This window comes from Physella acuta, unplaced genomic scaffold (assembly GCF_028476545.2).
Source record: "Physella acuta isolate Inbredline_101_S28 unplaced genomic scaffold, ASM2847654v3 ptg000080l, whole genome shotgun sequence".
Taxonomy (NCBI): Eukaryota; Metazoa; Mollusca; class Gastropoda; family Physidae; genus Physella; species Physella acuta.
Window position 1 is genome coordinate 631,709 of NW_026731600.1, and position 27,617 is coordinate 659,325.

Consider the following 27,617-nt stretch of genomic DNA (forward strand, 5'->3'; position numbering starts at 1 on the left):
TAATTCGATACCTTAATACCACAAGAATCAATACTCCCGAACTCCAGAACTACGATACTTCATCACCTTCATTCTCATTTGTCTACTACCAATCATATTCCACCGGACCTTCAACTACACAACAGATAAATAAAAAAATACGACACTTTAACAATTAGATACTTTACGAATCCTATCAGATACAGCCCTCCGCCGTTACTCCCAAATCTAAACGAGTCATCAAAACTTACCAAACAAGAAGGCTACAATACTTTGAACACCCCGTCATTACAAAACTCTATACACCAGGATAGATTTCTAATTCAATGTCAGACAAAATGTTCAAAATTTAAATTACGAATTTATTTAATCGTTTTCTACATCAATTAAAACGGCAATGTGACTGGTAAAAAGCGCCCCGACCAAATTAGGGAGGTGGGGTTGCATTTTCACCATCGCGATTAAATAAAGGCCTATATAGACCAAATTTAGGGGTGGGTTGCAGAATTGATAGTTCGTCCTGTGTGCCAAAATAGATCGCTACTCCTTTATAAAAGCTATTAATTATTAGTTAACTTTTGATAAAATGCGATTAAACCTTTTGCGCCCCCCTAGGGATGGCGCCCTAGGCGACCGCCTACTTCGCCTAATAGGTAGCGCCGGCCCTGCTTTTAGATTATTAAAAAAAAATTGTGCGTATTAATATTCGTAAAATCGTTCATGTGACATGTATATAACTTAACATGCAAATGAAAGCTAATGTAATGGTTTTATACATTTTGTTAACGAATTTTATAACTAATTTTGTTAACTTTGTTAACTAATTTTGTTAACTTTGTTAACTAATTTTGTTAACTAATTTTGTTAACTAATTTTTGTTAACTAATTTTGTTAACTAATTTTGTTAACTAATTTTGTTAACTAATTTTGTTAACTAATTTTGTTACTAATTTTGTTAACTTTGTTAACTAATTTTGTTAACTAATTTTGTTAACTAATTTTGTTAACTAATTTTGTTAACTAATTTTGTTAACTGCTTGTAAAAATTCAAGTTTCTTGTCGTTTACTAGAGCTGCAAACAGGAAACAAATCGTGAAAAGTTGTTCTATATTTAGAACTCATCTTGTAGTAGAGCAGTATGCTGACGCTAGAGTTGAACGAGTCCAGTGCAAAAGCAAACGACCAGGTCACGAAAAACAGGTTGGAATACTTCCCGACGACATACAGACCTGGGACGATATAAACCGCCACACTGAACACGACAGCTGGCATGTAGCAGACGATCAAAAAACTGGCAATCACGATGACCATGTTGATGGATTTTTGGTCTCGGCTGGACAGAGTATCGGACTGTTTGTTATCGTGGGTCGATTCTTTTCTCCATTTCGTTTTTTGTCTCAGTTTGACAATTAAAGTAATCGTAAAAATAATCAACGCAGAGAACGATACAAGGATGTACACGCCGAAGAGAAGAAAAGTAATTCCCGAAGCTTTGTCGTAGAGAGCTGTGGGGACGAGACCCAGTAGGGTTTTGTTGGTCTCCGGGTAAAACTTCCAGTCGATGTAAAAAGCGACGTACTCCGGTACCAAGGCCGTGATATGCAGGATGTAGATGAAGCAGATGATGAGAGCAGCACGTCGGGGGGTGATGATTTGTTTGATCTTTAGGGGCAAGGTGATACACAGGCAACGCTCGGCTGTGACTTACGCGGTGATCATACAGGTGATGCGGGCAAAACAGGAGTGAGGAGACCCACCGGTCAGGTGCTCAAACTCTGAAGGCACCATCGGAATATCTGCGTTTTTAAATAGCGGGTTAGCTAAGACGTTGAACCAAAGTAGAGCCACAAGACTACAGAGGTCTGAGATGGCCAGGCTTAAGAAACTGATGTTGATGCTGCTGGTCAGACCCTGCTTGTAGAAGACGATGATGTTGATGTTGTTTCCCACGATGCCGAACAGAGCGAAGATGTTACAGAGGAAAACGTAGTTGACTGTTTCAATAATGACGCGAGCTTGTTCACTTAACAGTTGGTCACCTGTATCTTGGTTTGTCTGTATGTCCGCGCCACTTTCATTAAAACTGATATCCATCTTCTGTTTTATGTACAAAAACTTACAAAGGCTTGTAGGAAATTTTAATTTATTCTAAAACAACATCGGGACAAGAAGTATTTTATTATTATTTTCTTCTACAAAACATATTTTTACTACATAAATTTCAAAATATAAACGTAGAACTCTATAAGTTCACAAAGAATACATGATTGATCAAACTATGACATTGCATGAGAACTTTCAGTGAGAGATAACACGTTATTTACATCGAATTTGTTACACTTAATAACATGGAGAAAATAACGATCGATTCGTTAGTTTGTAAAGACATCATTATATTGCGCCAATAACAGGATCAATGAACGCAGTGAATTTCGAATTCCCTACCTCTGTAAATGAGGGTTTGTATTAAATTTAATTCGTTAAACGTTTGTAGCGCAGTTATACCTATAAACTGAACCTTAATGAATAATCCTCTATTCGATGACTAAACGCGCAGTGCGATCAAATTAACTCAAATTTTCAACAATTTAATTTGTCTCTGTTGGCTTGGTACATGCCAATAACCTACAGCTGCAATCTGTTTTCTTATTACAGATAAACTCATTAAAGTATTTTAACATTATTGGGTAGAGTGTAGCGCCTGATCAATAAATTATGTAAGATATCTTTCCGCTGGATTTTAAATTGTCGCCCCGTAGGCGGTGCGCCGGTTTACCATCAGTCTCCGTATACGATTTCCGATAATGACCGTAAAGAAATTTTGTGGCAAGATATAATTTGAAAAAAAATTATGATAAAACGTTGACACCATCATTAAATTTTGTAATAAAAACATTCGGTGCAGTAAAATTAAATAACTGCTAAATTTATCATTGCTTTCGACCGGGACGAAATGACGTTTTTCAATCACGATCTATAGTCGTTTTAGTAAGTTTTGTCTTCCAGTTTGTATTCGTATTCCAAACTTTTAAAAAAGCATAAAATTGTTGAAACTATAAAAACGACATAAAATAAAGACTTCCATTCTTTCAAAACAGTTTATTGTCATGTCTTTCCAAGCGTCCAAATACTAGTTTTTTATACGTATTTAAAATTAAACAATTTACGGATAAACCTAATAGTTTTGGAAAAGTTACATTTGTGAACATTTTAGACAAAATTTTCACTCTTAAAGTTTTATAAACATTTTAAAATTCGAGTTCCAATCAACAGCGCCACTCAGTTTTACAATTCGTTTTAATATGTTTAGCCTGCTTTATAGCACACAAGTTTTTTTGTTTTTTTTTTATATTGCAGAGTCAGCAGGAGGGATTGAAATTGCAAGGAACTGAATAGAATCTACATCAAGTGCTGACCGACATACAAACTAGTTAAATGAGATAGAGGACAGAATCTTTCATATGCTGTAGGACAATTAGTGTGCGCTTTCCTATAAAATGAGCTGTCATCGGCCATCTTGTTCTGATATTTCTTTGTGGAGTATGAGAACATTTTCCACGGATATTTCTTTATTTACCACTAGTACGGCCAAAGCCGACATGATACGGAGCAGAATAACGTCATTCTCTAAGAGATAGCCTACTCAAACTTTATGAGACTGCTGCTCATACTGCTAGCAGTATAAAATACAGGCTTGTTTCTGTTATATGTTGCCAAACTAACAGATATAATTTTTATGTTCATTACAACTATAAACATATGACCACTCATGTGCTACATTGTTTTCAAATTCTGCTAAAACAATATTGCACATCTTCTTAGGTCAACGCTTGAGTAAAAAAAAAAGCGAGCGGCTTTTAAAAAAACGGTGGTTTTGGATAACCGTTGAATGGTCTGATATGGAGTATATTTTGGAACCTTCTAAAATCTTCTGCTGAATTCAAAACAAGTATTTCAACCGCCTTGGACTTATAATAAAGATTGTCACAATACAGTAACTGGATGCGTTGAGTGCAAACTATAATCCCATATGGAAGATGAACGTAAAAGTTTAGTACAAATCAATGGGTTTCTTCCCCTGATCTGTGCGTATCCCGTGGGGAATCTCTATTTCAGTGGTTCTTAACCTGGGTTTATCAAACGCAGGGGTTCGGTGAGTCTGTCTTAGTGGTTCTGCATAGGTCAAGACACACACCCGACAAATATTAATCTTGATCGGAATATGTCATTGGGGACGATAGAACTATTCAGATTTTCTTCCAGACTTTTTTCTCCGGGGGGGGGGGGGGGGCACTTGATATTTTCGTGGGGGGGGGGGGGGGGGCGGCGGACACTAGTAAAAGTGTATGTTTACTATATAAAATCCATCTTGTTCGGGGGAGCGGTAGACTTTCTTCGGGGGGGGGGGTGCGTCTGCAGTAGTAATATTTGTTAAGTCACGTTGCGATCGGAAGCAGACAAAAAAAATAGTCTGTACTACGTAGAGAAAGGGTAGGGAAAGGTTGAGAAAAGAGAACAAGAGTGGTAACTACGATGGCGGTAAACTAATGGCTTTAATGTCACAACTAGAATCTATCTAGATTTTTTAATCGAAGCTAGACTGTGTTGAATGTTTGGTGGATTTTAGACAGCGGCGTAGCTAGGGGAGGTCGGGTGGATCGGCCGCCCCGGGCGCCGATCCTAAGGGGGCGCCAAAAGGGGTAGAAAAATTAACTTAAAAGCTCATTTTAAGCTGAAGTATTGAATTAGCCACAGTCAAAATAACGAAAATAAACGACTACAAGTCTTTATACAATGATTAAACACTTTGTGGCACAGAAATAGAAAATGTTACACGATAGTAAGAGGTAAGAAGCGTTACAAATCTTTCCGACTGGGTAGGGGGGGGGGGGCTTTTTCACGGACAGAAATAACTGCACATAGAAATGGGAGGGAAAGGAGCGCAAAATTGATAGTCCGCCCCGGGCGCCGGAAAAGGTCGCTACGCCTCTGATGCTAGACTGTGTTGAATGTTTGGTGGATGCTAGACTGTGTTGAATGTTTGGTGGATGCTAGACTGTGTTGAATGTTTGGTGGATGCTAGACTGTGTTGAATGTTTGGTGGATGCTAGACTGTGTAGAATGTTTGGTGGATGCTAGACTATGCTGAATGTTTGGTGGATGCTAGACTTTGTTCATGATTTATGGATGCTAATGTTTTGATGTGTGTTTATGAGTGTATTTTGTGCGAATGTATCTTAGTGCTGATATATAATGAATGGATGGAAACACGCCGCGATATGTATGATGGTTATGTTGTTTTTTTTATAGTTTGGTAGAGCTAAAATAATAACTATAACCCTATTTTTGATTGATACGTGTCACTCTTCACTATGTCATACACTTAGGGAGGTCAATTCTTTCAAACTTATATTTGTAGCCTTGCGAACAAATCTGATCGCTAAATCTTCAAGTATATTTAAATACGCCAATTTATTATTACATGAAAACACGAGGAAAATTACCGTTAATTAGATCCACAGTTCTCCATCAGATTTTAACTTTACACTTTTAGAACACCAAAAGTTTTTTTTAAGTTTCTTGAGCTTTACTTCTGTATTGACTACAAACTGCGAAACATTCGTGAAAAGTTGTTCTATATTTAGAACTCATCTTGTAGTAGAGCAGCATGCCGATACTAGAGTTGAACGAGTCCATTGCGAAGGCGAACGACCAGGTCACGAAAAACAGGTTTGAATACTTCCCGACGACATAAAACCAGTGTTTCTTCCAGACTTTTTTCTCCGGGGGGGGGGCACTTGAAATCTTCGGGGGGGCGGTAAACTTTCTTCGGGGGGGCGGACACTGTTAAAAGTATATATTTTCTATATAAATTATATAAATTTCATTTCGTTCGGGGGGGGCGGTAAAAAGAGATGCCTGGAAGAAACTCTGCATAAAACTCTGGAACGCTGTAAGCTGCAACACTAAGCACGACAGAAGGCGTGTAGCATACGATCAGGACACTGGCCAATACAATGACCATGTTGATGGTTTTCTGGTCTCGGCTGGACAGAGAATCCGACTGTCTCTCATCGTGGGTCGATTCTTTTCTCCATTTCGTTTTTTGTCTCAACTTAACTATCAAAGTAATGGTAAAGATAACTAGTAGAGAGAAGGATATGAAAATATATAAGGCGTAAAGAAGAAACGAAAGTCCTAGAAGATGGGAGTTGTTGGTTGTGGGGACGAGACCCAGTAGGGTTTTGTTTCGATCCGGGAAAAACTTCCAGTCGATGTGAAGAGAAAGATATTCTGGCACCAAAGTTGTCATGTGGAGGATGTAGATGAAACAGATGATGTATGCAGCTCTTCTAGGGGTGATGATTTGTTTGATCTTTAAAGGCAAGGTGATACACATGCAGCGTTCTGCTGTTATGTAGGCGGTGATCAGACAGGTGATACGAGCAAAGCAGGCGTGAGGAAATCCTGCAGTCAAGTGTACAAACTCTGAAGGCACCATTGGAATGTCATCGGCGTTTTTGAACAACGGGTTGGCGCAGACGTTGAACCAGAGCAGTGTGATAAGACTACAGAGGTCTGAGATGGCCAGGCTTAAGAAACTGATGTTGATGCTGCTGGTCAGACCCTGCTTGTAGAAGACGATGATGTTGATGTTGTTGGTGAGGATGCCGAAGAGAGCGAAGATGGTACAGAAAAAATTGTAGTTGACAATTTCAAAAATCACACGAACCTCCACGCTCAGCATTTGATCAACTACGTCTTCAATCACACGAGTGTCGGTGTTGTTTGAAGAGTTTTCTACCATTGTTGTTTTACGTGTGACGTCTAACAACGAACTATCACATGTGTAGATAATAATTTTATTAAAAATTCAGAACATCAGGATTTTATAACCAAACTATCAGTGTATTTTTTTAAAGACAGTAACTATTTTGTTGTATGTAATAGTTCATCACATAAACGACTACAATTCATGTTTGTAAGTCGTAATAACTTACAAGTTATATGCCGTTAAACCAATCCCGTTTCAAATACAAAATTCTTTTTGTACATAGTTCACTAAGCTGTTTTCTTAACTTCATTAAAATAGAATATTTTTTAAATATATATATATATATATAATATTAGAATCTCTTTTATGGACCCAATAACAAATAGATCCCTAAATTATGAGTCTACAAATAAGTTGAAAAATAGCTGCAACGCTCAATTAGAAGAGAGGCAATACTACTCTCCTAATATCAAGTTGGTAAAATAAAATTTCCAACAATTTACGTGTCACAGAATTTTTCCCTTTATCCATCTGCCTAATAATGCATAATTTTCTAGTGTTTACACATTTATTTTACCATTTATTTTTTTATTTTGTGATGTACAAAATCTCATGTCAAAAATATCACAGTAACAACGTCAATCGATTCACCCTTAGGCTCTAAGATAATACTATCTATCCTAGCATGGCTTTCGATAACGCTAAAAACATTATTTTGCCGAGAGAATTTAATTACCAAACTAACTTTAAATAAATATTCCAGTAAGCCTCACCGCCATGTCGTAACAGTAATCACTTAGTTTACGTAATCAAGCTCGTTTATCAAATGCCGATAAAATACGCATATCCAGTGCTTTTTGATCGAAACTTTACGATCAATGACTGTTATTGGATTTTGTTATCTAGAATACGCTAGTAATTTTTTATGGGAAGTACAACTATAAGAACGTTATAATCTTTCAATGCAAAATAATAAACATGTTGTGCAAATGCTGAAATAATCACTTCATTTTTTTGTTTCTTTTAAACGCATCAGAGTTATGAATTTGATTATATTTACTAATCAGTGAAATATAAGAGTATACTAAATTGGTGTAAATTTCTTATGAATTAACAGGCAAGTGTAAATCCAAATACTACCTCTGAAAGGAGAAAGAGAATTTTGTTAGTTATCCACGGAATTCAAGTCAATCAACGTAGGACTATTGGTCTGACTGCATCGGTTCAATTACAGAGGAGCTAATTAATTTCTTTCTGCGCCTTTTTGTATGTTTGTTTCTGTTGGCAACCCTAACATAAACTAAAACTAGCATTGTTAAGCCTTTGGGCCCACATATATAAACGAGAAAAAATAACATGTAAATCTGAAGAAAATCCGTATCACCTCATTTGCCAGTTGTGCAGAAATTCAAAAGAATCTGGTGATTGGATCATACAAAAACGGCGCTAAGTCAGAAACTAAAAATCCAGTTAGACTTTTAATGCGTCAAATGGTAAATGAAAAATAAAAGTCCGTATATGTAAGATTTTCATGGTTCTGGAAAAGATTATCAATATTAAGCTACGTATTGAGACTGGTTTAAAACCCAACTTTTGTGTGAGCTGTAGTTAAAACACCAGCACAATGTTTCGGTTTTTGTCATCGGCTATTCCTAAATACAAAATATATAAGTTTTGGTTCTCGTTCGATATGTATTAATACGTTATATAGAAAGATATATCAACCTGCTTAAAGAAAACAAAACGTAGTCTGTTAAAGAAATCGAAATTTGGAAGCGGGAAAGCGACGAACAAAATCGCCAGATAAAACTACCGGAGAGCGAATAAAAGGGAATTCCCAGCATGGTGACTATATGCAACACTCAGGCAGATAACGGGAAAATCAAAGAAATGATAACATGGAGACCGCAGAGATTTTCTAACACATGTAATGTCGGATGATAAGAGATCTCATGAGCGACCAATACTTTTATTTTTAAAAATTAAGTTTGATTTTTATTTATTTTTTCAGTGCATTTATAAACTTACAATTATAAAGAGTTATTATAATTGTTTCTTTTTCAACCTTTTAGTAATTCGTTCTTATTTAAGTTGACATCATTGTTACCGGAGGTTGAAATATCTGGAATGAAATTGCTGTATTGAAAGTGGATTAAAATATTGAGTTACAATATTTACCATAAACCCACATACAAACAGAAAAAAAACAGAGCTAAAAAAGATTTTTAAAAAAACGCTATAGTAATAAGCTTTTGAATTGACTTACATAAATAAATAAGTAGATATTGTTTTCTTCAATTAAGCATTAGTCGTCAAAATGTTTAGGAGATTTTATGAGCGTTTTTATTTAAGTTTTAAGTTTTTGTTTAAATTCTTCGTTGATCACCTTGCAACCCAATAGTGATTTTCAGCTACATCACTTAGAAACAGATTATTTTCTTGTTCTTGATAATATAATCCTTACAAAAATTTACTTTTAGAGATGTTTAATTGAAATCTTAATGGCATTTATGGACACATAATCTGTAAAATGAATGAAAACATCCAAACTAAACCAGACAAGGTTTAAACTTAGAAACATGTTTATTGTAGCAAAATAATCTAATAATATTTGAGGGACATCAAGAACATGCAGTGAAAATTTCAATTCCATAGAAACAAAAAGCAAGTAAACAGTTTATTGAACTTTCAATCCAAACAAGACAAAACAGGAGGAGTCTTGCGCTGAATGTATTTCAGACTTTTATTTGGTTTGATGTATTGTGACCGTCAATAGAATTGGTTTTAAATTTAAAGGTGAAAAGTTTATCATTGTTTAAATCAGACAATTGTAATCTATTGTAATTAAACCAGACAATTGTAATCCATTGTAATTAAACCAGACAATTGTAATCCATTGTAATTAAACCAGACAATTGTAATCAGTGTTTCTTCCAGACTTTTTTCTCCAGGGGGGGGGGGGGGGGCACTTGAAATTTTCGGGAGGGCGGTAGACTTTCTTCGGGGGGGGGGGGGGCGGACACTGTTAAAAGTATATATTTTCTATATAAATTATATAAATTTCATTTCGTTCGGGGGGGCGGTAAAAAAATTTCGAAGAGATGCCTGGAAGAAACTCTGATTGTAATCCATTGTAATTTAACCAGACAATTGTAATCCATTGTATTCGCAGAACTTCAACGTTGTTTGCTCACTCAAATGGCGAGGTGCTCAGATATCTCTCGCAGAAAACATCTTCCCTTTCATAGATGGTTCATTGATAGATTTTACGTTGTATATCATAATATAAAACCTATGCTCAATTTTCATTATTGAGCGCCCATGCTTGGTTTATTTTTAGTCATACCAGCATATCGTTTTAGTAAGATTATACTAAAACTAAATTTTGTTTTTTTACTTTTTAGTGCATTTTTTGTGATTTTTGAATAATAATAAAAGGTTTTTTCCTTCAAATATTTTTTTTGTGATTTATTAACATTGTGTATCAGAGCGCCGTCCTGCTACTTGCATCAAAATTAAGATATTTTTATGTTGTTCGTTTTCTTTCGAGACTAGTTACGTTGTTTTAGAAGCGAAATTCTAATATGAAAAGTAGTGTAGAGTTATCTATGGGTCACTGTTCTAAACATGCTTTCTTTAGATTTTCCATTGTGTGAAGAATATTTAATGAGTATAGATCTATGTTATTATAGTATCAATTAACAACATAGAAAATACAAGAATGTGCTTTTTGTGTGCTAAAATGATCAGAAATTCCACTAAAACAACGCATACAAAGCCTTCTGTCAGTTAATTGAGTTAAAACTATCTTTGTCTGCAGCAGCGATCGTACTTTAAACTTTGTCCACGCACAATCTTCAGTCTTGATCTGACCATCAAATTACATATAGCTCCACTGTTAAACTCTAGACAACAGTAATGGCGGGGGCCGTAATATTTTCTGAGCAATTTTGTTACTCTTTGCTCATGCTGTCTGTCTAGTTTGAGGAAGCTGCCGCCCATACGGTGCCTGTATTTTTATTGTAGTCATAAATAAATGAATCACAAAATACTAAACGGTATTGAAGGGGCAATGAGAAGATCACTGCGTAGACAAAACCTGTGGCCAAATCTCAGTACCCTTTGTATTTTCTAACCGATAGTTAGTAGATCTACTCTCGAACTCAGTTTCTCTCAGAAATCTCTTTATAATATATACTTTTACCAGTTTCCGCCCATACCCCCCCTCTCCCCGAGAAAACAAGTCTGAAAAAAGCACTGCTCGAACTCGTGGAGCCAGAAATCCTACAGTTTTATTTTTATTCTTCTTCTTCTCGCCTTTTTCATCTTCTAGTGGAGCACAGGCCATTTACAACGTCCTTCCATGTACTCTTTTTGTCCTTCGCTCTTTGTTCCATTTCTTTACAACTCTTTCAAACATGTCTTTTTCAATTCTATAGTTTTCTTTTTGTTTTTGTTAGTTTTTTTTTCAGGAGGTGGGATATCATGAAATACCTAGTCTGGTAATATGTGTTGCCGTTTTCCTCAACACTGGACATATCCATGTCCATTTATTTAAATAACTTAGGTAAACGTTCTCATCATTTTGTAGCATTAAAGTAGTAACAAAACAGAAAATTGTCTTAGACTTGAACGTTCGCGTGGTTCAGCAAAGTACCCAACATCGTTCACCACGGCGAGGAGGAAACTCCTCAGTAACAACAACATGTCAGTGTACGACCCGTTGATTGATAGAAGAGTTATGGAACCTGGCAGAGCTGGGTGGTCAAGCGGTCCTTCAGACACCAAACTTCTTGCACAACACAACAGCAACATTTCCTTTGTCTCAGTAGAGAAGAGGGTGTGGTTGACTATTCACACACAAACGAATGAGGGCGAGAATTCAGCAATGATGATCATGGCACTGTTTAGATATATATATATATATATATATATATATATATATATATATATATATATATATATATATATATATATATATATATATATATATAAAGAGAGAGAGAGAGAGAGAGAGAGAGAAAAGGGGAGGTTGAAAATATTCAAAGCCTCGGTTCCTACACACTATGAATTCAAAAGTTTATGCGATCAAAAGATTATCAGGAGATTAGCCTGTCGGGTGTTAAGCAGAGGTTAAATATAACAATTTTGAAAATTTTGAAAACTTGCTTAATAAAACTAAAATAACTAGCACACATTGCTCAAGACACAGTAACACTTGTGAAATATTGGAGAGACTTAAAATAGACAATACATGGAATACAACAATAATTCGTCGACACTAATCACTCAGGTTTTTCTCACATCTCTACCAAGGTCACGTGCACCCAGCCCAGAAACTTAACAAATGGGAATTCTTTGTTTCCTGTCGACATTATCCTCTAATCTAAATCTCGAGTATAATCTAACTTAACACGATTTTGTTATGAACTAGATCACGTTTTATGGAAACTTCAGAGAGGCATGACAGGAAAACTGATAAGATTACACTCATTATATGCCTACTGTACTTTAATTGGTTTGCACTAGAATTAGTACCATGAAAAAGCCGTCAATGGAGACGATTCGGTATACTCAATACACTTATTCCTAATCAACCCGCCATAAACTTCACACACGAAATTATCAAAACTGTCTTCGCTTCTTAATAGCAGCTTCCTCCCGCTTCTTAATCACAATTTCAATTAAAGCTATAATTATTATTGAACAGACCTCTTTAAGTTTTAATTACATTATAATTACAAAATTAGATAGCTCAACTCTGCGGGTTTCGATGAAGAGTCCTGGTGAGGTACGAAATCGATTACCTTTACGTTTTTTTAAAGATCAAATCAGTAACCATGATTTTAAAAAATTTAAGAACTTTTTGTTCAATTATCAAGCCAATTTCTGCATAGAAAATAAAGTATCAGGCAGTTCGAAACCTTGTTACTGTTAATTAAAATAATATCTAGCGCTATTTAATTAATTATGCATCAACCTAACTATATAATTTTTAATTAAATGTTTCAATGGCGCAGAAAATAATTACCCTAGGGGTTCTAATTGCTATTATTTTATTTTACTAGTAGGTTAAACCTGCACGTGTGTGAGACTAATTGCTCGTTTCACCTCATGATTTAATAACGTCCATACATCCCTAAAAAATTAAATTATCAAAATATGTATTTACATGATAATTAAAATGTTAATTATAATTAATGCAAAAACGAATGTTTGGAAATGACATTACTATGTTTCAGCAGAAAATTAATTAACCCTTTAGTGCTCAGCAGGGACACGAAAAGTAATTTCAAGCAATTTTTACCTACTCTATATTCGATCAATATTTAATTGATCAAATCAATTTTAAAAATATATCTGCAATTTCAATTATTCGCTATTTAAGTTCGGGTAAGGGATTGTTCTGATCGACTTTTGACACAATCTACACAGAATTTGTTCCACGTTTTCAATCAGATACATGGCCAGATATCTCACATTTTATATATCACCGTATCTCCTAAGCAAAACAACAAAAAACTGAAGTAGACTGATAATAAATGTCTACTAAAGTATATGTTTAGAAACAGCGATCCGTTTGGCAGGTGAAGTAGAGTTCATATGTTTCTTGACCTCGGTAATACGAAGGGAAGTTGTTGTCAGCACTATGCCCAGCCGCCTTTACTTTCCCTAACGTGTTAAGTACCCATCAGAGCTGGGTGGACTCAGGGACGTTCTGCTAGCTTGGACCCGGATTCGAACTCGAAAGTATACGTTTGTTTAACGATAACTACTGACTCTCAAAAAATGTTCCAGCGCTAATGCATTGGTTAGATAAAAATCTCAATCTTTTCATTTTCCGACTGTTAAACTGTAACTAGTAATAATCAAATCAAACCAAACGATACGATACCTGACTTTAGGAGCATAACAGCTCGTCTGCTAGTTCAAATATGTACCTTGCTAACATGTCCACAGCACTAATTAGCCTCCATTAGCCGTAGCTGTAAAACCCATCATACCCCATTAGTTTTATCATTGTGGTGGTCGATCCCATCTCTCATACTGAGGTTGATTGGACTAAATTATACAATTAATTAACCCGAGCTGACCTGTGGGGACATTGAGGCTGATTGGATTTAACAAAACAATTAATTAACCCATGCTGACGTATCGAGATAGTGGAAGTTAAAAGCCGTCAAATCCAACTCGTCGAGCTTATATGGAGTGCTGCACTATTTTCTGAGCTCCTGGGCTGCTTGATTATAGAGGTAAATGAAAATTAAAATTATCACCATGTAAATAAGAAGTAAGACTTTTTTTTCTATCTTTTGATATAATGCTACAAAAATTTGAAAAATATTTCAATGTTTCCTTGGGAAGCTAAGGTTTAACCATTTTTTTCATAGATTTGTTAAAGTTATTTTCACAAGCAAACTCCTAAGCTTGATAAAGTAAAGCATATTTTGCTATAATTTCTTTTTAGTATTTAAAATTATAAATTATATTTGTACGTTGATATTTAAATTATAAAGACAATTGGTCCTATATTTTTTTTCCGTTTCAATCATTCAGAAGTGAGGCGTCACCAATCCGAATTTTTAAAAAAGTATATTCGGCCAATTAAATTATATGCAATCTTGTAGACTATTGTTTCTACTAGCTGATTCTTTCCCTTTTTGCTGCTGTATTGAGTAATTTTTAAACTATATTTTAATTAGCAGTTAATATCAGATTTAATTAATACTGCAAATTTATCGACCTGTTTTCGAGCCTGTATTTTAACTCTTCAGTGTGTTAAATTATCTGAACGTATTTGAATTCGATGTTAGACATTTGTATACATTTTGGGCTACATCATAAAAATATTTTCGAATAATTTTACCCCATAGTATTTCTATAAATATTTATCTTAAGTTTACACAATCTTTTAAATCTTATTATATAATAATCTGTTTCGGTTTTCTGAACATTTCTGATATGTTGCAATGTGTTTTACTTTTTTTTAGGTTAAACTGAAGCCATTAAAACCCATGGGAAAATGTAACACCCTAAACCAATTTGAGCACAAAAGATTGTCGCTGTGAAGTAATAGTTGGATACTTTTGACGAAAAGAATGTAAAAAATTGATTTTGGTTTTTATGTGAATATTAAGTTAAATTAATTTTTTTTTTTAATTCTTGTTTTTAATTGAATTTATTTCGGAGATAATTACTTTAGAAAACTTCAGATTTTTACTCAGCTTCTGACTTTAAACATTTTGCTTAAGGTACTTCATAAGATAACTGGATAATTAAAGTATCAAAACAATAAGATGTTTGCCAACTCAAATCCAAGTGGAAACTTCAACACAACCGGTCAAGACCTTGAACCTGATGACCCCGGTGTAATGCTGAGTAACCGAGTGACTCATGTGTTCATTATGGTCAACTACGTTTTCCTCAGCACCATCATCAGCCTGTTCGGCATCGCGGCCAACTCGCTCAACATGCGCGTGCTGGCCAGACAAGGGTTCCACAACACCATGAACATCAGCTTCATGGGCATGGCCATCTCGGACATGGCCAGCTTGGTCACTCTGCTCTTCCTCAACGTCTGCCTCAGCCCGTTTTTCCACGCCTTCAACGAGATCCACTACCTGTTCGGTGCCTGGTTGCACGGCTGCGCGGCACGCATCACCGGCTGGATAACCGTGTACATCACCGTTGAACGTTACCTGTCTATCGCCAGACCACTACAGGTTAAAACTTACGTGACCGCTAAAAGAGCCGTGACGATCATTTGTTTGATCTATGTTTTTAATCTACTCACTCTCATACCGGAAGTGTCCACAATCTACCTTGACTGGAACATGTTCTTGACCCCTGGCGCTGTTATGGAATCGATCACCTCTTCCTCTAAAGGAATGACCATCGTCGCTCTCGTTTTTTCAGTCCACGCTTTCCTAACAATAATGTCTTTCATCGCCTTGGCGGTCTTCACGTCCATCCTCGTCATTAAACTCAAAGAAAAATCAAAATGGCGGAGCAAAGCCACCCACGGGCATGGACAAGACGAGGCGGTGTCCGTCAGGGACAAGAAAACGGTGACCGTGATCATTTTCGTAGCCACGCTGTTGATCCTGTGCTACGTGCCGACCGTGACCTTCTCCATCGTCTCGTCCAGTGTGCCTGAGTTCAGCTTGTTCGGGCGGGAGTCGAACGTCTTCTACGTGGCCTGGTCCTTCGCCTTCATCACCCACTCGTGCAATTCCAGCGTCATCATCTTCATCTACTACAAGATGAGCTCGCGATACAGGGCCACGTTCAAGCAGGTTGTCGCTCAATATTTTCACAGGAGACCGCTAGAGCAAGCAGACGTTGACGGGGTAAACGTCACAAACACAAGATTTTAAACCGCTAGACGAAGTAGAACATCACCAATACAAGATTTTAAAACAGAAAACATTTTACAAACAAACAGTTTTGTAATGTGTAATTATGGAGCACTAGTTCGTGGTGTGTTTGTTTGTGGTTAAATGCAACACGCCACCAACACAAGATTTTAAGACAAAACAAAAAAAGTTTACGAAAATAAACAGTTCTGTAATGTGTAATTAAGGAGAACTGGTTCGTGATCTGAGTTTGTTTTATGGGTAAATAAAAACTGGAACGTAAACGTTTCAAATATTTATTTACAGTAGGAGAATTAGTTTTGACAACACAAGACCGTTCCTTAACTGTTTCATAAATCCGCAATGAATAATTAAAACCTGCATTCACGTCCATGTAAGATAAATCCACCGACCTCACTTTCATGTAAGAAGCAAGCAATTGCTAAGCCGAAAATTCCCAAGTTCGAACCCCTGGGCTTAGATAATTCCAAAATCTAACAACTGCTGCATTGTAGTTGTTTTTTTTTCTGGGATGGACAATGGCTATAGAAGCAAATTTAAAGAAAAGCAGGCTGAAATCGAAATCAACGGCCTTTATAACGCATAGCATGTTAAGGTGTTATACTTGATTGTACCGGTGAAATTCCTTCCAGCATTACAATTTAGAACGAAGAAGAAGATGCACTTTCTAACAAAGGAGCACACTGAACAAGTTCAGGCAATATTCACGCAGACGTGTATCATACTAGCATCCAGCAACTGAATGGGTTTTTACTAACACACAAAGTTCGTTCAAAACGTATCATACAATACTATCCTTTACAAGTTCGAAAACGATAAATGTGGTAATTTCATCACATTTACCGATAAAAAATTAGCTACTTTAGATTTGCATGTAACATCATATTTGTCACACGGGAAACTTGTTTCACGTTTTATTTGAATACTAATTTTCTTAGCCATCCTATCTATCAAACCATTTCGTACAGAACAATATCATCAGTTTCTCATTTATCTAGAACAACAATTTCGTATACAGTGGTCTATATCAAGTAATAACAACTGTAACATCGAAAGATACTTCCTACGTTATTAAGTATTTTTCAAATAAAATTAGTCGGTCACAGAGTCAAAAAATCGTATGTAAGTTGTTTGGAAATTATACTCATAGGCAGTAATTACAGGTTTCATTAATGTGTCTGTTGACGTAATATTTACATAGCTGCCACACCTGCTCTGACATGTCACAGTGGATGTACACAGTGGATGTACACAGTGGATGTACATAGTGGATGTACACAAGTAACAGTAACAAGACAGTGATCATGTGTCCAGTCCACTCCCCGCCCCCACGCCCCCAGGGGTTTGTTTAGTTGGAATCTCCGGTGTACACGTGTAGCAGTAATAAGACTGGGACTCTACACCCCCACACCACCCAGAACACATCCAATCTCTCCCTCCCCCCCCCCCCCTCCCCCCACTCTACCATATAAAACATCATTACTTGCGCGTTATTACTGTCCGTGGTCGGCTTTTAGAGGTTTAACCAACTACCCGTGACCAACAGTTACCGCCGCCACATAAAGTGATGGAGCATTTGCTTGCGCTTTAAGCCAGTTATCTCCGTATTATTGAATATAACCTTCTTTAAAATAAGTTTAAATTACTAAATTAATATCGAATTAAATTAAAGATTATCTTTTTTTTTGTAGTCTTCGTAAATTAATGTATCAGGAAAGTTTAAGAGACTGCTTTGGGTCAAAACTAAATTACAAGAAGTGTCTTAAACAGTATTTCTTCCAGACGTTTTTCTCCGGGGTGGGGGGGGGGGGGGGCACTTAATATTTGTGGGGGGGGGGGCGGACTACATTTTCCGAGGTAGGGGCGGACACTGGTAAAAGTATGTCTTCTGCATAAATTTATAAATGCACAAAATTAGAAATAAAAATTCACTTACAAAAATAACAAAATATTCCATTTCTGAACAGTATGTATCGGTTTATAACAAACCTTTAGTAATACGGAAAAGTGAGTCGTTCCGTGCATCTATTCGTATCAATTGTTCTACAGATTGGAGGTGTCCTAAAAAGTTTCTTGAACTCGGCTTGGTACTTGGAGCTCATCCTATAGAACAGTACAATGTTGATGTTAGAGTTGATGGCGATGGACAAAAAGGTGAAGGTTGCCGCGGCCTGGTACGAGTTGGCCAGTTTCCCCGTAGGCGCTGAACTCCGGCACCAAAGCGGCCACTGAGGTAACGAACACGCTGTTGGTGTAGCAGGCGATCATGACGCAAGCCAAGGCGATCACCATGGTAACGGTTTTTTTTTTCTGACGAGTCGAAAAACTTTCTGTTTTATCTTTATCGGGCATGGCTTTGCGGCGCCATTTTGATTTTTGTTTGAGAACTTTAATTAAAATGGAGGTGAAAATGATCATACCGATGAAAGCAGTGACGGTGAAGATGGCGTTTAACCCGGAAGTCAAACCTTCAAGAGGTGGTCTGTTTGTTCTGTATACAAGTCCTATTATTGTTTTGTTTTGTGACGGAAAAAACTTCCAATCAAGATACAGAACACAGTACTCAGGGATGAGGGTCATGAAGTTTATAACGTAAATCAAGACCAACACGACGACAGCTCTTCTGCTTGTGAAAACAAGTTTGACCTTTAGAGGTATTGTAATAGAGAAACACCTCTCTGCTGTGATGTAGACGGTGATCCAGCTAACGACTCGGTTAACACAGACATTTGGCCAGCCCGCTGTTAGAAGTTTGATTTCGTTAAAGACTATAGGAAACCCCGACCTATCCATGAAAGGATAAACGCAGATAACTCTCCACAGAAGAAATAGAAGATTAATCAACATCGTCATTGTCAGAGCAAAAAAACTGATGTTCATGGAGTTGTTTAAACCGTGTCTGTAGAATACACAGAGATTGATGACGTTGGCCACCAAACCGGAAACGGCAAGAATTGAACAGATAATGACCACATTGACCAGGCTGAAGAACTCCATAGTAATTGTGCCGATGATGTCAACTAGACCACCCACTTCAATGGTCGCATTCATTGTGGTTATTGCGGTGTAACTACCACTGGTCATTGCGTTGTAACTACCACTGGTCATTGCGTTGTAACTACCACTGGTCATTGCGTTGTAACTATCGCGAGTTATGGCAAAAATTTCTTACTTCGATTTCATTTATTATTTATTAATTTTTTTAGCCTCATCCCCCGCCCTTTTTTAATTAGTTAAAAAGACATTTCTGCTGATTTAAAATGATTAATAGAAGCAAAAAAATTAACTCAGCTGTTTCCTTCCTATCAGTTTTATGTGTTATCATCGGTGGATCCGGGTTAAGCTTAGTATACAAAAATTTCCAGCAAAATTTCTCCTTAAATTGATTTAATTAAAAAAACGTTATATTTTATTCATATAAAATTATATACATTACTAGGTGATTTTTAGTGTTAGAAAATGTTTATCGTTCAATTCTATACTGTCAAAAATTATGAGAAAATTAACCAACGACTCGTAGGGTAAAAGGTTTGATTGGTTGATTGATTCTCAAATCATTAAAATTTTAGCTAAAAAATAGTTACAAACCCAATTTACATTGAAAACTAAGCCCTTTTTTGTGAGGTACATATGGTATTAACAATTTCTTCCACTATATCTCCTTAAAAACAGTTTTACACTACACATAATCACAAGTAAATCTATAAATTACATCGTTTTACAATGTTAGGCAAAAAAAACCACATACTGACACTACCAAGGTTTCTTATTGCAAGGCCGGCAAAGTGGCGAAGGCTAAAATACCAAATTTGTGAACCATATTCTAGACCAGGGGTCTCCAAACTACGGCCCGCGGGCCGGATGCGGCCCGCGAAGTCCTCTCATCCGGCCCGCTGAGATATTTTTTTCCAAGAAAAATCCTTTGTTGGTGATAGCTAAGGAACTTTGGCCAGAAAAACCAAAGACATGCCTGGAAGAAACTGGCCCCCAAACTGAAATTTGATAGTTAAAGCGGCCCCCGGACTGAAAAGTTTGGAGACCCCTGTTCTAGACTATATTTACCATACGTTTTAAATGTACCAGCATAACAAACTACTTTCTCAATATAATAAGTTGCAAATATCCTACAGTATACACGGATTTGAAACAAAGTTTTATGATAGATTGAAGCGTTGTTTTTGTTAAAAACAATAACGAAAGAAATATTTTACAGAATTAATACTAACGAAATTAAATATTTTAAATATTTTAAAACAAACTGTTACATAATGTGGAAAAAGTTTCTTTCTAAAAAACGAATTTACGTTCTTAAAACAACGCCGAGTATAGTTTCGATTCTCAATTTTAATCGTAAACTTCACCAATAATGTGTCTTTAATTATACTTTACAGAAAACGCAGCTTAAAATTTTTTTTTAAGTAGACAAACATCAAACAACAGAAGTAACTTTGATAATTGCAGTCTTTAGAAAACTTATCTTTAGTTAATAGATGTTTCCCTCTAATTTTAGAGACAAGATCGTTGCGTATTACATTCGAATTGAACAATCGGGTAATTTTATTCGCGAGTCGACTCCCCATAGTTTAGCTGTAACTGATACTTACAAGGAACCTACAATTTATTATGATCAAAGAAACTACTTTTTATTAACACGTTTTTATTAACTCAGCTTCGCGTGTGTTTGTTGTTAAAATTGACATCGAAAATTAGCCCACTTCTGATTGTTCTATAGATCTGAAATTTGGCATGCAGGCTACTTTCGCCTAACAATTTCAGATGCAATCATAAAAACTAGCAATTAGAGACCGTAATTAGCTTAATTTAATTACGCCCTAAGGACCATAAAATTGAGGACATGATTTCTAAAGATACCGACAAGACTGGAGGCCTATTGACACAGTTACTTCGGCCCCAATCGATGTGAGCGCGCTGGCCGTGATCGTATAGTGGTTAGTACTTCGCGTTGTGGCCGCGACAACCCAGGTTCGAATCCTGGTCGCTCAAGATTTTTAGTCCGTGTATTTATAAACACTTAGTCAATTCATACTTAATCAAGTCATTAGATAAAGTAGAAAATAAACTATATAAAAAACTTTTTTAAAAACCACGTTTTTCATGTGTAGCAACGGACTAAAAAGGAGAAAATAAAATACTTAAAAAAAACTTTTTAAAAAACCACGTTTTTCTTGTGGACTAAAAAGTAGAAAATAACTATTTACATACATTTGATGACAAAAAACGTGGGTCGGGCAGATGGGTCGGGAAATTTGATGGTGAACGAACCCACGTTTTTTGTCATCAAATGTATGTAAATAGTTATTTTCTACTTTTTAGTCCACAAGAAAAACGTGGTTTTTTAAAAAGTTTTTTTTAAGTATTTTATTTTATGTGAACATAGATCTCAATAGCTACGTGATTATATTGTAGGTCCGGTAACTCTTTCTAAATGTTCGTATCGTTCACCAGTACTCTGAAATCCACGGGTGGAATTCGCTATAATGACATATTTTAATTTGTATTAACTTTTTACGTCATAAGTCATATTTTAAACCTTATCTATGGTTTAAAAAATTGCTTGAATAGAATTTAAATTTAAAAATTGTGTTTAGTTATTCTAGAAGCATGACTAAGTTTTTTTCTTAAATCTACTTTATAATTCATTAAACGCGACTTCGTAGGAATTTCAGTTCATTTTTAATCAAATGTTGAATAATGTTGATATTTTAGTTTAAATGTTTGCCATAAACTTGATATTTACTTGTTACTTCCCTTACATGAAATGTTTAGAGATATCTATGGAAGAAACGACACAGGTGTTCTAGGTGATCTAACAATGTAGACGCTTTAACTAACCTGAGAGTCTGCAGTCATAAGCCGTTTACACTTGTAAAAAAAAATAAAGAAAACCCAAACTAACGAACCCATAACGAGGTTGTTGTTTTTTTCGTTTCCGACAGAAAAAACTTTTTTTAAAATTATGTACAAATGTTATCGCTATACCTAATCTCAGCTGGGTTTTTAAAAATAATAGTACTAAACTGTGATGTGTACTATTTAAGGAAATCAATCCAATCGTAGGATTATCGCTTTTTTTTTAATTAATTTACTAAAGGGAAAAAACTCAGTAATTTTTAAAGAATTTGTTTAAATAAAGCGGGAGTGATCTCCCCTAAGTTTTCTCAATTATTATTATAAAACACGGCGAGGGATGGCAACTCGGGATATATACATGAATTTTAATCCATTTTTTTTAAATACTTTTTTATAATAGAATAGAATCTCGTAGTAAAAAAAAATTGAGTACTACTACCGGTCACCGGAAATTTTTACAGAAAACAGAGAATTAGATCTTTTACTTATATGTGAAATTTCTACTATCTGTCAGAAACAGTACTCAAGTAGACGGAAAATAGAATAAATTACACTTCCGATTACCGGAAACCGCTGAAACCTCAATATAGAACAAAAAAGTTGATATAATATTTAAATATGAAATCTCATCATCTTAGATGTAACGGTACTTAAGTTACTGTATTTACAGACAAACACACACACACACACACACACAAACACAGACATACGTACACAACTGCAAAACTAACTTTTCCAGTCTCGATTTCGATTTTTTTTTTGCACTATTACAACACTTCCTCTATACTCCGTATAAAATAAAGTAAAAAAGGCAGTGGCGTCGCTAGGTCGGGTGTCACCAGGTGCGGCACTTCGTGATGTCACCCCACCCCCTCCCAGAAAACAAAGTATATAGTATATATATATATATATATATATATATATATATATATATATATATATATATATATATATATATATATATATATATATATATATATATATATATTATATATCTTCATATATATATCTTTATATATATATATATATATATATATATATATATATATATATATATATATATATATATATATATTTATATATATATATATATATATATATATATATATATATATATATATATATATATATATATATATATATATATATATATATATATATACAAATTACTGAATTTATTAATGGGCCAGGCAAAAAAACATTTTTCTTCTGAAAATTTGGCAAATGTTTGCCTTTGTCTCACCCCACTAAATGGTGTCACCCGGTGCGGCCCGCACCCCCCGCCCCGCCCTCGCTACGCCTCTGAAAAAAGGTAATATAAGAATAAAGTGTAACTTCAATATAGTGTGAATCTGAATTTTTCTTGATGATTTGTAGTTTGTTGACAGAGTTTCTTAAGCCCCCCCCCCTTCCCCCCCCCCCCCACCCGAACGAAATGAAATGTATATAATTTATATAGAAAATTATACTTTTTAATTTATATAGAAAATATATAATTTTAACAGTGTCCGGCCCCCCTCCCCCTGATGAAAGTCTACCGCCTCCCCGAAAATTTCAAGTGCCCCCCCCCCCCCCAACCGAGAAAAAAGTCTGGAAGAAACACTGTTTGTGGATAATAGAAAATAGGAAAAACAAAAGGCATGTCGTTTTTTGGATGAAGAATAATTTGTATTTTGTGACGGATAAAGAAGAAATTTTTCTTTGTTTTCCTTATTACTAAGTACAAAAAATTAGGGTTTGCAAAATAGTGATGCTGTTTGTGTTCTTGTCGAACCTTTAACGTTAAGTCGTGTGCAAATTTCAACAGTAGAAACTGTGCAGGGTCTGTTCGGTCTTGACGTACAAGAACATCACAAATAAGTCAGTGACTATTGTGGTACACACTCTGATTAGCATGGAAAAACTGCTGGTTTTTTATCACTGTCTTAATAGGAATAGCAACAAGCTATTTATCTCATACTTTAGATCAGGGGTCTCCAAACTTTTCAGTCCGAGGGCCGCATTAAGTATCAAATTTCAGTTCGGGGGCCAGTTTCTTCCAGGCATGGCTTTGATTTTTCTGAGCGAAGTTCCTCAGCCATCACCAACAAGCGTTTTTTTCCGTGGACATAAAAATCTCTGCGGGCCAGAGGCGTAGCGACCCTTCCCGGCGCCCGGGGACATACTTTCAATTTGGCGCCCCCCTCGGGAGCAAATTTTCGATTTGCACCCCCCCCCCCTCGAACTTTTCATTTGCACCCCCCCCCTCAAACTTTCGATTTGCACCCCCCCCTCGAACTTTTCATTTGCAAACCCCCCCCTCAAACTTCCGATTTGCACCCCCCCTCGAACTTTTCATTTGCACCCCCCCCCCCTCAAACTTTCAATTTGGCGCCCCCCCCTAAGGTCGGCGCCCGGGGACATATGTCCCCCCCCCCGCCCCCCCCCCCCTCGCTACGCCTCTGCTGCGGGCCGTAGTTTGGAGACTCCTGCTTTAGATTTTACAGTAGGAAATAAATAGCTTATATATACAATGTAGAACTATAAGTTTGTATAAGGATATATTATCAAAATATAACTAAAGTATTACAAATAACCGTTTAATAATAAGAAACATTCTGTTGGTCCAGAAAGACGCTCTTATTAGTCTTGTTACAAGTGGGCGTTGACCTCCTAAAGAGTTTGTTGAACTCTGTCTTGTACTTTGAGCTCATCCGGTAGTACAGCACAATGTTGATGTTGGCGTCGATGGCGTGGGATAAGAATATAAAGGACGAGACAACTTGATGCGAGTTGACCAGTTTCCCGTAGGCGCTGAAGTCTGGGATAAAAAACGTGACAAAGGTGAACACAGTACTCGTCGTGTAGCAGACTATCATGACGCAGGCAAGGGCGATAACCATGGTCACGGTTTTCTTTTGGCGCGAGGATATTTTAATTTTATCTGAAGATAATTTACTACGCCATTTAGAATTCCGTTTCAAAACTTGAACCAAAATAGTTGTGAAAAAAATTAAAGTAAAAAACGCTGATAAAGAAAAGATGGCGTTTAAAAGAGATGTTAATCCTTCAAGGGGTGGTCTGTTTGTTCTGTATACAAGTCCTATCATTGTTTTGTTGTGTGACGGAAAAAACTTCCAATCAAGATACAGAACACAGTACTCAGGGATGAGGGTCATGAAGTTTATAACGTAAATCAAGACCAAAACGACGACAGCTCTTCTGCTCGTGAAAACAAGTTTGACCTTTAGAGGTATTGTAATAGAGAAACACCTCTCTGATGTGATGTAGACGGTGATCCAACAGACAATTCGTGATACACAAGCATTTGGCCAGCCTGCAGTTAATAACTTGATCTCGTTAAAAACTATGGGATAGCCAGACTTATCAATGGATGGGAACACACAGATGACTCTCCAAAGTATAAATAGAGTATTCAGTAATGAAGACTCGGCTAAAACAAAAAAACTGATGTTCATCGAATTGTTGAGGCCTTGTTTGTAGAATACACAGAGATTGATGACGTTTGCCACAATACCGGACACTGCCAGTACCAGACAGAGAGAAACCACGTTTACCTGACTGAAGATCTCCACAGCTGTTGTGGTCATAGGGTCCACACGACTGACCATTTTAACATCGACGTCTGCTGGTGTCATACTAGTGCAGTTTTCGTCGGTCATTGGAGGAAAATTACAAGAATCCATGATATTACAACAGTTCTAGGCTAGGGAAAAAAAAAGACAAATTATTACCTATAATACGTTTGGTTATCAAGAAGAAAAATTAAAATTTAAAAATTAAAATATTTGTGCCAAATAAATGGCAATGTTATTGGTTGATTTTTTATAACAGAAAAATATTATAAATTATTTCTAAATCTAATCAAATATGTTTAATGTTGACAAGATTTCCAATACGTTTAAAATTTAAATTTTTCAATTTACGAAATGCTGACCAATCCCATATATCTATCCTATATATATAATTTTCTACATGGGGACCATACGAGTCACCACCACGTACGGGCTTACCTAACCCGCTCTCTAGGCATATTGCTACCACCCCTAACCCACCAGTCTGGTGAGCTGTGGTTCACCCCGAATGTTTACAATGTGACGGCTATTAGGGGCAGATAATTTAGCTTTTAAACAATTTGAATCTAAGGAGAGGTAAGAAGTTCTCCTTGATCTTTTCAATGGCGTCTGTAAACTGTCACAGACGGCTGCTTTCACTGGAGGTGAGGAAGGGGGGGGGGAGAGAGGGGGGGGAAGAGAGGGTAGTGTCTAATTCACAAATTATGAATTACTGAAAAGTAGAAAATAGAACAACTAAACAGCGACGTATGTATACGGCGCGGGTCAGCTCGTATTACTAAATTATTTACATAACCGTTACAATGAAAGCTCTTGCGAAGTCAACATAACGGAATTCACCAAAAAAAACTTTGTCACGACATAAACATAAAAATATTCCATACAAAAATGTATCTATTATCCATGCCAGTTCGTTCTCAATGTGTCAGTGTGTTCGGCAGTGGAGTCCGGGATCCGAACTCGAGACTTACGGGTTAGCAGTCTAGCGCTCTACCTCTCAGGCAAGCGGATCCCACAGGGAAAAAAAGTATATGCTTTTTTTTATCGATTAAAATAAGTTTGAACAATAAAGCGTTCTCAACCTCTACTTACACGCTGAAACTATTTTAGGCTTTTTACATTACCGTTGTAAGCTGCTCGTACCTGAGTAAAAAGATTTGTTTTAGTGACGATTTAATGAACGCAGTCGGAATCATACTTCAAATTGATGAATTGGTGTTTGTAGAGAAATGGATTGTCACGAAACTTTATAAAACTTGCATGAGTTTGAATCACATTTCTTTAAAAAAAAACAATTTATATAAAGTAGCAAATAGTATAGTTTGACGCCTTGTATTCGCCATCCAATAGATATTTTAAGTTTTCATCTTTTATACCAACACATACCTCTAATGTAACAAAGTCCTATTGATAAAACTATTCTATTTTGGTGAGTGGAAACTTTAAACAAACAAACAAAATATTTTAATATGTAATCAATAGTTTTAGAATTTTAATCTAAAGTTACAAACTCAACCAATTAAAGTGTGTAATTATGTTCTACGAGACAATAACGTACTATTAACCCTTTGAGCCCGGGCCTCCCTGGCCTAATTTCTCCCATTTCCTGAGCTCCCAGGGCCAAATCAATTTTCACTTATCTGCTTCTAACTTTGCCTATAACTTTTGAACCGTTTGAGATAATCAAGCCAAATTTGGTATCCAGACTCTGGATCAAATAATGCAGCAAGATTCTGAAATTCTTTATTTATTTTTTTACTATGTTTGAACAGAACAATGTATATAAAACGAACACATAATTATTGTTTTGATAGAACTTAGAAGAAACCAATTTACAATTAGTAATTGTTTTGTTATTATTGATACCTGGCCATACTAGTTCATCGCCAGAAGTCCACTTTTGTGTGATAACTTTCAAAACAGTTATCACTGCCGGACCCGATGCAAAGAAAAACTTTGCATGTTTTGCACCAGTAAACATTTTTTTTCGTTTCGGCAAGTCTTTGTCCTTGACACCACGTGCATCAGAACATACTTGAA

The 27,617-nt window shown here is 36.1% G+C and overlaps 4 protein-coding genes across 4 annotated transcripts; 1 reads left to right on the forward strand and 3 right to left on the reverse strand.

Annotated features, from left to right (window-relative positions):
• Positions 1–1,683: 1,683 nt before the first annotated feature.
• LOC131957093 (uncharacterized) lies at positions 1,684–2,073 on the reverse strand. The gene has a single exon (XM_059321786.1). The coding sequence runs from the start codon at positions 2,071–2,073 to the stop codon at positions 1,684–1,686; it is 390 nt and encodes a 129-aa protein (XP_059177769.1).
• A 1,545-nt stretch (positions 2,074–3,618) lies between these two features.
• Positions 3,619–6,787, reverse strand: LOC131957098 (uncharacterized). The gene is made up of 2 exons (XM_059321801.1): positions 6,246–6,787; positions 3,619–3,697 (listed from the first exon to the last, which is right to left on the reverse strand). The coding sequence occupies exons 1-2, from the start codon at positions 6,785–6,787 to the stop codon at positions 3,619–3,621; spliced, it is 621 nt and encodes a 206-aa protein (XP_059177784.1).
• An 8,264-nt stretch (positions 6,788–15,051) lies between these two features.
• LOC131957107 (neuromedin-U receptor 1-like) lies at positions 15,052–16,131 on the forward strand. Its single transcript, XM_059321813.1, has one exon. It carries the CDS (start codon positions 15,052–15,054, stop codon positions 16,129–16,131), a length of 1,080 nt encoding a protein of 359 aa, XP_059177796.1.
• Positions 16,132–18,258: 2,127 nt separating this feature from the next.
• Positions 18,259–19,182, reverse strand: LOC131957115 (uncharacterized). Its single transcript, XM_059321824.1, has one exon. It carries the CDS (start codon positions 19,180–19,182, stop codon positions 18,259–18,261), a length of 924 nt encoding a protein of 307 aa, XP_059177807.1.
• Between the last annotated feature and the right edge of the window lie 8,435 nt (positions 19,183–27,617).

Bases quoted from the DNA above. Each gene is read 5' to 3' on its own strand.
- LOC131957107 (XM_059321813.1), top strand. From the start codon at position 15,052: ATGTTTGCCAACTCAAATCCAAGTGGAAACTTCAACACAACCGGTCAA.
- LOC131957093 (XM_059321786.1), bottom strand. From the start codon at position 2,073: ATGGATATCAGTTTTAATGAAAGTGGCGCGGACATACAGACAAACCAA.
- LOC131957115 (XM_059321824.1), bottom strand. From the start codon at position 19,182: ATGAATGCGACCATTGAAGTGGGTGGTCTAGTTGACATCATCGGCACA.
- LOC131957098 (XM_059321801.1), bottom strand. From the start codon at position 6,787: ATGGTAGAAAACTCTTCAAACAACACCGACACTCGTGTGATTGAAGAC. The intron at 3,698-6,245 runs GTTTTTCCCGGA...TATATCTGTTAG, and splicing joins TCTCTTCACATCGACTGGAA to TTTGGCAACATATAACAGAA.